Below are 14792 nucleotides of genomic sequence, written 5' to 3'. Positions count from 1 at the left end.
ATGTATTGCCCTCCGAACAATAGAGGATTGTTTGTAAAAGCTTTTTGAAAAATATGTTGCAAATAAAATGGGTAAATAATAATTGTGAAGAACATTGAACTGGGTATTTTTTGTCATATTTTACGAAGTGAGTGGTAGAAAACGGACTATTTTTATGTGAACATGAAGTCACAAGTTGGAAGAGTACTTATTAGCAATTATTGATTGGATCTCGGAGTAGCGCTTTTTGCCTGTTGAATGCAGGTAAGTCCTCATAGTCAAGACCATCATTTGTTTTGAATGTATATGAACATGGAGACGATCACACGTAATAAATAAATGATGCCATGTTTCTTGTATAAGACAAAATACCTAAAGATTTTAAATAGGTAAGAATTTTTTTTATCTCTTTATATGAGTATCAGACATGAATATATCACAATATATATCGAACCGATTCCTCCATCACATCTTTTATACAGTCCAAAATTCTCTTACGTATTCTCTCATAATAATATTTATGTTGTGCTCAACTCATCCATACTAACACAAACACATTACGTAGTAGTGTCACGTATGAACTAAAGCTTTTTAAACAGACCCAGTTAACATCGTTCAGCTTAGTTTGGCGCGCTCGCGTTTGTTAAACCAGCCTAATGGTAGATACACACTCGAGTGTTCTACATTGTGATCGTATAAGGCGCCCACAGACAGTTGCGCTCATCGGTCGTTAAGATCTGTGGGTTAAGCAAACCTTGGCATGGTCATTCCATAGATGGTTGGCGTAGTGGTATTTGAACTCGGCGTCTCCGTGCTTTTGAGGTCGTGTGTTTGAGGAAAAAGTCGGTCCCGGTTGTTGATATTATAACAGTTATTCAGCCGCGTCAAAAAGCCTCCAGGTGGCTTGAGTATGCACGATACTGAATCAAATACAGCGATACTTTCCAAAAAACCAAATTTGACATAATAATAAATACTAGCTTTTTACGAAAATTATACTTATTTCACGAAAATAAGCAGACAACGCCTTTGCAAATTTTTTTATTAAATAATATATATTATAATATACCTATTATTTGTAGGATGTAATTCTAAAAAAAAACGTGGCATTACAATTATTGCACTCGTCATGATAAAATCAGCGAAGTGAGTACACCGAACTCCTTTACGAATATTCGCTTACACGTTATATTACACTCTCGTGCTTTCACCTCAACACGCTAGATTCGTGTCACGGTGTCACGTGACATTTGATACGTGTTTAGCGTGACACGCGCGTGTTACTGCTTTTTACAGCGGGACTGGGTACAATGGTTTGTTGTATTGTTGTAGAACAACTGTAATGGATGTAGTGGGTCGTTTTTTGTGTGGATAGTAATTTTTTTAAAGTTGCTTGAGCTGAATAAAGTTTGAAATTTAGTTCTCTATTATGTTTCTTTTTGTTTTCAGATAGAATATTTGGTATGGTAGTTGTATGTAAGCATATAGGTAATCGTAGAGAGTTACTTTATAGGCATCTATTGCATTATTACTTTCGAATTTGGCATCGCTTTAATTTTTATCGGAAAACATAATTCAAAAATATAATCGAACATATAGAGTGACAAGTAAATATAATATATAACGGTTTATTATGTGAAATAGTTGCCTAACTAAAGCAATACACAGTTTCTTTAAAAAATATCCTAAAAATAATTTTCTATGTCACTTAGAACCAGAAAAGAAATAACGTATCCAAATTCATGTTTTATACTTACATACAACAACCATTACTTTCCAAACACTCAAAAATACATCAAAATACATCACACCGATTATTTTCCGTCAACTTTCCTCAAACGTCTAAAACTCGAGCGATACTTTTCAATTTAACCGTCGCGTCGTTCAGGAATGGACAGTGAAAAATCTGTGAACTTCGCAATACGTATTTGTTTTGTAACTTTTCGGTTAAATGTGGTCGGGAGTGGTCTAGTTTCTGTTTGATACTTCTTTATGTGACCAAGTTTGTTTTGACAATAATAGATTGTTGGAACGTTTTAGTACATTAGTATTTTTGTGTTTGTAATTTTACTTAATTATTTCTATATGTTTTAAGCATCTTTTAAGCTTTTTAAGTAACATACGTATAAATCAACAAAATTAAGCAAAAAAGAATAAAGAGATTAAGCAACAAATAAGAGTAAAAAGAATTTTACAGATAGTTCCACTGATTATCGAAGGTTTCAATCGTTCTATTACATTGGTCAACACGAATTTTGAGCCTGGGTTCTGTACCTTTGATTTTGATTACATATGCCTAACTAAATAAAGAAATAATATTTTTATCTAATAAAGTTTGCTTTTGTAGCTTTTAGAACGAATTTTAAATTTTAATGGGAAAGCTCTTCTTTTCACTTTCAATTATAAATATATAAGAGTAAAAATGTTATGATTTATATATTTTTATTAATTTTAATGACAGAATAAGGCATAAAGAAACACAAAATACAAAAAAGGAAAAGAAAATTTTTTTTAGAAATAAATACTTTTGGTTTTTCTTGTGTGAAAATAGGAACTTGATGTGATCAGTAGGCTCTCCATATTCGTGGTACTGCAAACTTTATCTTTTTTTCTCTCCGCAGTACCAAGCTGAAAAAAATATAAATAGCATTTATTAACGATGTACACATTTAATGTATATTTCAAAAAATATGTATATAGGCATATAAATGTTCATTTAATATAAGATGTATTTTCTTACCTTCTAAAGTGTTTTTGCAGTTATTACACAAGAAGTGAGGTGCCCATATTTTATCCTGACTTCGTATTGACATGTTAAAGTAAGCTTCATATGCTTCACAAAATGTCTTATTTGACGATAAACAAATTTTATTGGCTCTCACTTTAATAAATTCATCACAAATGTATCAAAAAGAATCCACGTCGTTTTTACACTTTTTCGATGCCATTTTTAGACCTTGTGCCGCAAAAAAATATGTTATTATATTTAGTTTTCGTGATATATAGTACAAAAGCATTCTTAATTTATTATTAACTAGCTGACCCGTGCGGCTCCGCTCGCGTGAATGTCGTGCTGTTGCATTAGTTGCAGCTCACTTAGACCTAGATACTTTCAAGGTTAGATGCCAAACAAAATAATGCACTATAAAATAAAATTTATATCAATTTCCACAAAAATCTAAACAAAATCCATAGAAAATGTTTAAAAAGTACTTTGAAACGTAAAACAGTCACAAAAAGTACTGTCTCCGATGAGGTTCGATCCCTCACCAAAAGGATTAAAAATTAAAAACGGATCTATAAACCAATACGCCACAGCGACGCTTGTAATTTAAGCTAAAATTTTCGCTTATATTTTTATGTTACCTGTGAACGATTTTTACTACATATTTGCAATTTTCTAGAAAACTAAGAATTTTTATGAGATAAAAAGTTTCCTATAAGTTGCTCCACTACTTATTCATTAAGATTTAAAATATTGAATAACCAGGTAGGTACCTACTTATACTTTCAAAAGACTGCGGAATTTATGACAACAAAAATATTCGCTCACTCAATAAAAATGTTATTTAAATAAAAAAATATGTCAAAAAAATTATAATATTGAATTAAATCACCTAAAAAAATTAACACAATATTTAAAAAAATAAATAAATTGTACAAAAATGAAATGTCACTCGTTAGGATTTGAACTTACTCTCTCATGACAAAACAAAAGTTCATCCTTGAAATGTAACTACTTCGACCACGAACACTATTAATATGTCAGATAAAATTATACGTTTATTCCAAAAAGGCGATGCGATTTTTTTTTAAATATTATAAATATCCTAAATGTTAATCAGATAAAAAAAACATACTTAGTACAAAAAGATATCCTTTTTGTACTAAGTATGTTTTTTTGTGAATAACGTTACAATTTTTTTTAACGTATGGCCATTGACCTAGTTTTAGAATTAAGTATTTAAAATGGAATTATTTGGAACGTGATAACACTTGGGTTACTGGGTCGTTCTCCTGAAAATAAAAAGCAAAACATAGAACTACTTAGATTTTAATTCCAAAATACATATTATCCTACATTGATTAGGGTTGCCATAGATTTGGCTAGGCATTTTTAGGACCGCTTGCCTGACCTTGGCTCTTCTTAAAAATTCAATAGGTTTAGAGGGGAAATTAGAGCGATGATGAGTACTATGCAATATGGAAATTTGGAATTGGGGTGGGGGCAAGACTGCCGGACTCTGCTGGAGTGTAGAAGGCGCTGATACAGGAAAATTATCCGTGAAAGTATAAATTTGACGCATATTTCACAACATCACTGTATTACCATACTCAAAGAGTAGGTATATCTTTTGTGTTCAAACCATGTATGGTCACTGAGTTCGTACTCAGTTTTAAATGATTCGTATTTAAATTGAAACATTGTTGGTCGACCTTCCGGTATGAGTTTTGTACGCCCTTGAATTTTATATCTGAGGTATTTTTCTGAACTAATGATGCCTAAACACATTTTATGCTTAATAATGTATAGGTACTTGCGATGATACGTCCGGAACCGCGTAACCCGTAATTATTTTTTATATATCATCCGTTGTTTATTTTTTAAAACTTACCTATAGACTGTTGCATAGCTATCCAATTTATTTCCTTAATGCAACCAATTAATTTGGTTATGTGTTACGAACTACAACGCCATCTGTTAGTAGCGGCGAACAACGACAACAAACGAAATTATTCGGTTTGCCACCTAGGATATCCCGACCGCACCGGACCCACGTAAACCAGTCAACATTTATGTGTAATAAATCATACAACATTTATGTTTGAAAATCTTATAAATGTATAGCCTGTTTCAAAGGTATTTTTTTTACAATAAAGCAATCAAAATAAATTAATTAGGAAAAACATGCTTTGTTGCGGACTATAACGCCATCTATTGGTTGGTGCGAACAACAGGTATCGATACGGCAGGCGCCGCGAACTATATTGCGAATGTTGTGAAATGGATTCGCAACGCCATCTATGGTATCTCTAGGGAAACGCAGGTCCGAAAGATTTCTACGTATTTTTTTCAATTTTCTAAAAATCTATGAAAAATTATGCGATAAAAAGTATCCTAGAGACTGCTCCACTACTTATTCTATGCATATAGCAAATTTCAGTGCGTTCTATCCGGTAGTTTTTACGTGATAGCGACACATACAGACGGAGGACAGACAGACAGACAGACAGAAAAGAAAATTATAAATTGCAGATTCGGTATCAGTATCCGTTACTAAACATCCCCCATTGGTTTTTTTTTAAATATATTCAATGTACAGAATTGACCTCTCTACAGATTTATTATAAGTATAGATGTTATTCCTGTTTTCTTTTTGATTAATATAATCAGAAAATATTCACTAAAACACAGACTCAAAAAAAAAATTTTTTTTTGTCGACTTGTGTTATTTATCAATAGCATAACTAATTTTAACCTCACTAACTTTATATATTGTAAACGATGACTGCAAAATGAATCTTCAACAACAATTCCTTCACCAACCTAAGATTAGAAAGCGAAATCTCTCGTACTAAAGTAACGCGACCTTTCCCACAAAAGCCAGCGTTGCCGTGCGTATTATCGCGCATTATCACAACAATACGCTTACATAACACACAATAATACACGAACAAAACATCACTTAACTCTGCCAATGGTATGGCAAACACAAAATTCATGTCACGCACGTAAAACTCGGCTTAACACTCTGCTAAACGGGTCACGGGGTAACACGTCACATAGGGGCGAGTCTAATGGCTTCTTGCAGAAAAACGTCCACATAAAAACGTGGGAAAAAGGTGATTGAGTGTTGTAAATGGAGTTGGAATTACATGCTGTATATGTTGTTTCCGTGTAGGTGTGACAGTATATTTCATATCCGTGTTAAAGATACATAAAGATTTCTTTTCAGTTGGCTGGTATTCCGGCTGATATAGGCCAATTTTTGAGATTGTGTGTCTTTGCGTTTTGCTTAGAGTTTTTGAAGAAATAATGAACAACCTATCAATATTTCTTCCCAAACGAGTCGGGAACTAGGAAACGGCACTTTGTACGATTTTTACGCACGTGTATCTCAACTTTTTTAGAATATTCTGCTCAAATTAAAAAAAAAAAGAATTGCATCATCTGCTTAAATGGCATCTTTAATTTATTACAATCTTATTGCTTGCCATTATTTAAATGTGGGCTATTTCTAATTCTCATCGTGTTCGTTGTTCAGTCGTTTAATCATATTAAGTCAAGCCACGTAGGGCTCATAGCGCGATACATCGCTGACTTATGAGTTTAGCCTTAAATATTATATACGGAGGACGTAAAGATTGTATTTCCCTGAAGGACTGGCAGAGTTTTTGCTCTATTATATGTTGTAATAAGCTCAAGTAAGTTACGATAGTTAGTTTAAAAATAAGGAAGATGGACTCAAGTATATAACTGGCCATTGCATTGTTGGAAAAAAATGTATTGGGCATTGATAGACTTACATTTTAATGGCAAGGACAATAGACTTATGTGCAAGGGTGGAGAATATCTGTGAATGCGTACAATGAAATTTTAATAAACCTCTACATATCTCAACTTAACAGTTTTAACATAACTTACCACAGTTAAGGCCGTAATTACATAGTTGGTCAGTGTGTGGTTATTGGCTTAATTTGTTAGTATATCGAATACCGCATAGGCGAAATCGGCAGAAAAGACGAACGGTTGTTTCTATGTATTTACATATATGATCTTTGTAATTATTGTTACTTTACCTGAAAGCTGTGGTTTGCGTTGTTGATACTGCACTCTGCGAATGTGGCGTCCTCTAGTTCGTACTCGTCCCACAGCTGACTCTGTAACAAGACACACGAAATAATTATAAAATCTCATCTAAACAAACAAACTTCATAAATAAAAAGTACATAGTGATTGCGGAAGATGAGACTTAGGACTCGATTCTCGAATAATGGATAAGTTATGGAAAACCTATCAGAGAGATAAAGTAGTATTAAATGTAGGAAAATCTCATAATATTCCACTCGTTAAGCTAACCAATACGTAGATGCACAAAAGCGGTGAAACCGGCTGTTGAGCTTTAATTAACTGCCTGGGCGGGCCTGAAGTTTGGTCACATGCATTGTAGGTATATGGCAATCGTTTGACGTGGCTTATCGACTGTTTGAGCGGCTTGAACAACTTTGACACTAGGTTGACCACTAACCATACGATAAGAAGAAGATGGCAATAAAAAAGCCCTGTATTACAACGCAGCCAATGTGAACAGCAAAAAATGGGTGAAATTCTATTGTATTTACACTTTGTTCAAAAAGGATTGTACATTTCCCAACGTTCGGTTAAAAAATATTATTTTCAGACTCATATTATTGTTGAATATTGGCAAAATACGAAAAATTGTTTAACCGTGATCGTTTAAAAACAATTCAACTTCAAAAAATATAACTATGTGTTTTGTTAAACCTACAAAATCATAAATACTACCTCCTTTCATGGAAAATAAAAACAAACACACTACATATCGCGATAAGTCACAATGTGATACCAGGAAATAAGTAACCATGCCATGGTATTTCAAACATGTTTAATGTTGCCATCATTAAAAATTTTAGGGAAAGATTAAAAACGCACTCACTGCCGCGAAAATCCAAATGTGGTGTAACCAGGTGATAAATACCTAACCTTGGTATTTTAACCATTTTTAATGTTGCCATCATTTAGAACATGACAAAAACGAGATAACTTGCAGGCAAGACCAAAGTAAAAAAAATGTTTCTTTTTGTTACGAAAAATGAAAGAATTTTAATAAAAGTGTTTGTACGCACTCCTGTTTCGGTTTAAAAATAAATAATTAGAATATTTGAAGGCTCATCGCCCTTTAATCTTTTAATGTCAGTATTTTGAGCAGACTTAACGAAAAGCATAAAAGTTATTTTATAATATTTTTCTTGTATTTTAAAGGAATCAAGTGTTATGTGTACCTTATACACGGAATAAATCAAACATATTAAGAAATTCGTGAATTTAGGATAGGAGTATATTTATCGACTGTGACTAGCCGCACCCACACCAAGAACAAGAACCACAAACGAAAAACAACATCTTCAATTAGAATTCCATCTCCCGTAACACTGAAGCTGGCTGAAAGCTTAGCTGAAGAAGCTGACAAGATTATATAATAAGATTATAATAAAAAAGTTGAATCCGTACTTGGCCAGCGTGGTAGACCCAAGGCCTAATCCTTCATTACGGGAGGCGGTCCTGACCCAACAGTAGGCCAGTAATGGGTTATAAAAATTCTTTGTCAGGTCTTTTGTGGGCAGTACACGTAATGAATAAACAATAAATTATTGCAATCAAATAACACAACACTGCTCAATTCATTTTACTGCACACTAAACCAAAACACTCATAATAAATCTAGCCCTTCCACAGCACAACACTGTAATATTAAGCGGCATTACATAAGGCTTAACCCTACAAGTTTAATGCGCCGGGGTCCACAACGCCCGCTAGAATACGATCGGAAGAAACGCGGATACGTTGCGTAAATATTTGATGGACGTGCTGCCGGGATGGATGGATCGACTGTCCCTGGAGACAACGATTTATACGGTTTTGTTTTAGTGATTTAAAAGTGTAACGAAAGTTTTTAGAGGATTATGTTAGTAAGATGTAATGAAAAAACAGGATGTAGGCTGTGTATTAAACCTTAGTACTTAATTATGGAAAAAGAGCCCGTATCACTAAAATTGTCAACGACAGTCTTAATAAAAGTACTAGTAGTTGATATTGAGTTTAAAAAATTAGGTTCGTTAATCTAATGGAGTGTTACGCAAAATAAACGAGATTTTTTTTAATTATTGTTTTAAAGGAAATATAATGAGGTTTTTTACTTTTGCATCCTTCGCCTAAAATAGTAATACATGACCAATTGCCTATGGCTCCTTGTATGCTCTTATTTATATGAATATTTGCAAGTAATCATCAAATTATTAATCAGGCGACAAACCATTCATCACTGTCATTTTACCTGAAATACTCGCTTAAAATGTAGTTCATATAATATTCTAACAGTACGCCATTTACACACGTTCACAGAAGTAAATGTAACATTTATGCATTTAAAACGACGTTTGTTCAGAGCGTACAATTGTGTGGCGTATTGTCCCCGCGAGAGTTAGAGATACGCCGCGTATTGCGCAATTGTTGTAACAACGAGATTTTGACACTGAGGTGTAATTTAAATGAAATATTTTATGTAAATTGCTTTTGAGGAATAGAGTTGGATTTGTGGTCAGGAAATACAAAAAGACCTTGTAAATGAGTGTTTTTTTATTCACACGCTTTAGTGCAGTGCTTAAAAGGTAAATACGTTTCAACGTTTTCAAGATCAAGTATCAATTAACGGTGTTTGTCAAAAACTATATTTTTAGTACCATTTTTGTGTAGGAAAATATGCCAAACTAGTTCCAAAATTTCTACTTACCTTTATTGGGTACGTAATTGCCAAGATTTTGGTGTATTTGAAAAATATCTTTACCAAAAATATATTTTAACTCAACGTGAAGTTAGCAATTTTACTGAGATTTCTTGAAATTCGTACAACTGGGTCATATTATCCGAGATAAGGAAAAATAAATAGAATTTTTGAACACGAACGTATAGAACGAGGCTCAATTGCTACAATTTGATCAAAATAACGCGATTTGTTTCGCTCTCTAGAGAACGTATGGAAAGTTCAAGGTTCTATTACGATTCGTATAATACTTTTTTGGAGCACATTAGCTGCTTATGACTGGAAAAATCCTACTTAGTTAATTCTTAGAAATTAAAATAAGTAATTCCTTTTACATCAGCTTTTATTTACTGTAGGAGTCAGTTATGTTTAAACTGTTCTGGTTTCATAGATGCGATGCTTAGAACGACTTATGACATGAATTTACATTACCATTGCGTTCGCAAGTAAAATGTAATTTCTGATTAATACCGAAATTAATAATGAGCATATATTTACGTTCAGATAACACAAAAAAAAAATTGCTTATAAAATTTTACCAAGAAGAATACAATCACAAAAGTTAGGTACTTTCTGGTATGTAAAAGCAAAAACGATTGCAGAATAAAATAAGTATGTTTCAATCCATGTTTTACAGTAGCCAATATGCGGTCAACTTTATTCCATACGACTATGGATGCCAAGTTCTGGCAATCATATTTTCCTTCCACGAAACGGGTAACGGTTGCCAAATAACTACTTCAATGTAGTTTAATATTTGCTTAATTTAATTTTTCTTTCAGTCGAATTGGAAAACGAAATACCTAGTTGGTATAGTGAATTTTATCGTTTCAAATTCAAGGAATATTTAACTTTTTAGTTTATTTATTAAATCGGTGAACTGACTCAAAATCTTTTATGATATCGTCCAATAAAAAAATGTAGAGATTTATTTAGCTTTAACTATCATCATTTAAAAGCGATTGTATCGATTACACACTCACTAATAATAATTGGTACAACTATTTATTTTTTGTTTTACTGCTACACAGATTGTATAGCGCTATTCCAATCTGAAGTTGGAACAAAAATGTAATACTGGTTAAATCTTGCTTTAGATTTTTTTAACCCATCCCTGTCCAACTGCTGGACAAGAGCCTCCTTTTGAATTGAGGGAGAAGTTAGGCTCTAAATCCACCTCGCTGGCCAATGCAGGTTGAAGACTTAAGAAATGTGTTAAACAATTTTTAGGCATGCAAGATTTTGACACGATATTTTTCTTCACCGTTGGGAAAAGTAATAATCATTTTTAATAGTACCAGTAGTATTATATCATACATACATAACCTCAGGACTTGTTCCTAGAGGTGGGTAAAGACTAAAGAACGCCACTTCGCACGATCCTTATACACTTCTCTTGCTTCATTCACATCCACATAAAATTATATCAATCAACATTTCACTTAGATTATGTAGCATTAGTGTAAATTTCAACTACATACAACTGCCAACTGTACTGTAAATGTGTATATTACACAGCAGTGTTTGATAAACCAAGCATACAATTTCAAGCTGTAACCACACACGTATGAACGGGAGCATAATTGCAGTCTGTCGGTGTAGCTCTAAGCGTTGTTTGAAGGCTTTAACCGACTTTGGCTATACAACTATGAATTTGTGTTATAATTACATAGCATATTATATTTAAGCTGATATTGAAATTTGAATAGATGCGATGCAGAGCGTGAAATTTTAAGCATAATGTTATTAAGAATAAATTTTGTGGTATGGGGACGTTTATAAACATATACACAATATGCAAGGTATAATCAGACTTGTAAGAACTTTTGAAATAACGTGAATATTTATTTCATGCGCGAATTGCATTAACCAGCAGTAGCTAGAAGGTCTCTAACAACTTCTATGCTTTAGAAAACCTCACATTTCTAACTCGAGCTGGCCATTAATCTATAAGATCTAAAACCAAAATGCTTTAAATTATAGCATTGCCTGTTCTAGTAACATTTTCATCTTAAATAACACGACGGTCCCAGTTGTAAAACCCTCTCATCAAACAAACTTAGATCAAAACTATTCATTCGTAAGAATTTCGCGAACTTAACAAAACAAACTTAATACATTACCGGGAAACTTGGAAATGCATTGCTTACCGAGTTGACGTTCTAGGAAATGTAAGTTCATGTCGTGAGGTCAGCCGTCAGTGTGGAAGTAGGTCGGTAACTCCTGACAAATAGCGCAGGACATGGCAACACGCCAGGGTGCGAGTTTGTTGCTCAACTTTGTGTTGTTTGCTACAATGTACAATGAATTCTGATATATTGAATCGGATATACATATCTATGTAAATAGTTTGTATGTGTTTGTTTGTTTCTTCACGTCGACAAAGTTAAGCGGGATGCATAAATGTGATGTGAGCTATTACATTGTAAAAACGATGGTTTTATTTGTAATTATAATGAAACTGAGTTAAACTGATTTTAGATTAAGCTATGCGACGTCGCGCTCAGCCGAGCTGTAGCTTGTTGACCAGTAGGTGTTGCTCAGCTTTAAGCAAGCAGTCAGCTAGAAAAAGCGATGGTATTAAGATGCAAATAAGTCTTCTGTGCAAATTGCAGGGAATTCCATGCAAAGTGTACTGAATACCAAAGTGAACTTAAATGCGGTGATGATCATTTACGAGTTAGTTAGTTATTGTATGGCTAGGGCTCAATCTAGTATCAAAGTTGCTCAAGATACCGATGACCAATGATCAGCGAGCTTATCACGTATCTCAATTAACAGCTAGTTTACGTCAAATTTATGATCACTATTCAGTACATTGCTGCTTTGACGTAACGTGTTAACCACTATTATCTAAGGGAGAAAGCAATGAACAGCATAGTGGCTTTCAAATAGTTGTCAACTGAAATATGTGATAGCCCCCCAGATTGTTCGGGACCGATTTTTTACGTGCCTTACGAGTTAATATGAACTCAATGTTCTAAATGAAAATTAGTTGAAAGAGGAAAACTCAAAATATTTGTCTGGCTTCTTTAATCGGTTAAAACATTTGTACAAAAACGATTCCAAACGATTTACTTAAATCAATTTAATTTCTCAATAAATTTGAACGCTATCAAGATAGAGAGTGCTCTAGTTCTGAACTCAGACCGATTTGTCATAGTTTGTAGCTAAATCTGAAATGTTAGCTGAATCTTTATTTATCGTAGAAGACTTTGAACGTCTTAAGAATAATAATTATTTGATGGAATCCCGATCCCACTTGCTCCTGAAAATTTAAATGGTTCTGTTTCAGTGACGTACCTCTCTTAACAAGTATACGCAACTGTTGTGGTGAAAATAATGTTTGATGTTTTGTTGGGTGAATTTGACAGTTAGAGGTTCTCATTTCCAAGTTGCAGTTTTTTTGTTCATAAATTGGGATAATAGTCCAATGTGGATTAAATTATTTCAGGAAAAAATCTGACCCATTAATAGCAAACCTATCAAGACTGTCTGTTCTGCTTATATTCTCATCATACGTCTTTAATGATAGACAAAAATAAGTATGAACAATAAACATCATATACGTGAAAATTCTTCCGGCTTTATTCAGATTTATAACTTAGAACCCTATTTTAAAGCTATAACAATTCCTTCTTTACAAACTGCATGTATAAACCGAATAATAAATAAAAATAAAACTAGAATAACTGAAAACAGCAAAACGTAGAAATTCTTAAGGCTTCAGTCAGGTATATCACTTTGTACTTAAATATTTATTTCAAAGCTATAATAATCCTTATTTACAAACGGCATGTATAAACCAAATAATAAATAAAACTAGAATAACAGATAGCCGAATACAACAAAACAGATTAACCCAGTACGCAGCACAATTCAAGCTAAAAGCTGTATTCGTGAAATATCACATTCATTTCCTGGCAAGTGTCGTCTGTGTCGTACGAACTAGGACATAGGAAACTGCATGTAGGTCGAATATCAATCACACACCTTTACTCTTTAAATTAAGGGCGAACAAAACAAGCTTTATTTATGGCTTTGGAGAAGGTAAAATATAGGTAAAAGAGAGTTGTGCTAGTTTTGTATTTTGTGATTTTTTTTAAGGTTGTAGATAGACATCTTGAGTGTTTATGCAACGGATAAATACGCTCAAATGTGCAAACGCATTATAACAGCACAGAGGAATTATATAGTGATAGTTTATTTTCTTGTCGTTTAAGTCTTCTGATAGGGTGGTAGATTCCGTATAAAATAACATGTGAATATTATCTGATCGGAATTAATGTTTAAAATAATTATTTACCAATTAAATTCAAAAAGTAAATTAGTTGCACTAATCCTAGTTTAAATTGCTAATATTTTTCTAGCAAAACTCTCCCTATGCTAAAAAATAGTAACCTAAAACTAAAGTTAATAAACATTCAAAATGGGTAATATAGTGTGACCAAAGAGACCCGCTTAGAATCAAGGTCTTACACAACTTAACTCAATTTATTTCACCCGAAAGTGAATGTACTCGTATGTTAAACTGTAAAGTGCGGCCATCATAAATCTCAGCGGACCGACTATTAATCATTACATAGCTGGGGTTAGAGGGGGGATAGCTGGGGGTAGTTGGGGTCTGCAGCCTTGGGAACGTTTTAGAAATATTCGGCCATTGCTCACTTTGTTTGGACATTTTAGTGGAACTCATTTTAAAGGCAAATATTTTTCATAGGACGCTTGTGTTTGCCAACTTTTGTGGTTACGTTTGCTCAAATTCCTATTAGACATTTTTTTTATAAAAATTAAGGAATAGGTACAAATACATTTCAATTCACTACGGGTACGAGTATCCGCCCGTAACGAAAGAGAAGCCTTAAGCTAACATCAATGCAAAAATGCTTCTTAAGAGGATCCATTTCTATCAGAATTGCAGTAAATCAGTTAAACAATTTTATTTGATTCACCAAGATGCGTAGGATTCCATTAAGTTATATCCACAATTACTACTATTGTGTAAATTTTTGACACTAAATTCACTTTCTATAACAATTCTACAAGAAGAACAATAACACGCAAAGAACCATTAGCAGATTTGGTTGCACAGCATAAGGTAGTCACATTTCCTTTGCACATGCATTCCTAAAATAGTCATCTGCACTTTTGATACAAAATATCCCGTCTACAATATCAAAATGCTCGAGTATTTCGTACAAAAGCCGGCGTCGTGGCGTCGTCTCGTTACTCTGTATTTCTCTGTTATTC

At 33.3% G+C, this 14792-nt stretch overlaps 1 protein-coding gene across 3 annotated transcripts in view; it reads right to left on the bottom strand.

The window, feature by feature from the left end:
• Positions 1-14792, bottom strand: part of LOC142979188 (diacylglycerol kinase eta) — a 181020-nt gene that overhangs the window by 42045 nt on the left and 124183 nt on the right. For all 3 annotated transcript variants that reach the window (XM_076123986.1, XM_076123993.1, XM_076124002.1), the window contains one exon: positions 6781-6861. In XM_076123986.1, coding sequence (XP_075980101.1) covers positions 6781-6861 — 81 coding nt within the window. The remainder of the gene's footprint in view (positions 1-6780; positions 6862-14792) is intronic.

This window comes from Anticarsia gemmatalis, chromosome 2 (genome assembly GCF_050436995.1).
Source record: "Anticarsia gemmatalis isolate Benzon Research Colony breed Stoneville strain chromosome 2, ilAntGemm2 primary, whole genome shotgun sequence".
Lineage (NCBI taxonomy): Eukaryota > Metazoa > Arthropoda > Insecta > Lepidoptera > Erebidae > Anticarsia > Anticarsia gemmatalis.
Note: the sequence above shows the minus strand (reverse complement) of the source record. Positions and strands in the feature narration are given on the sequence as shown.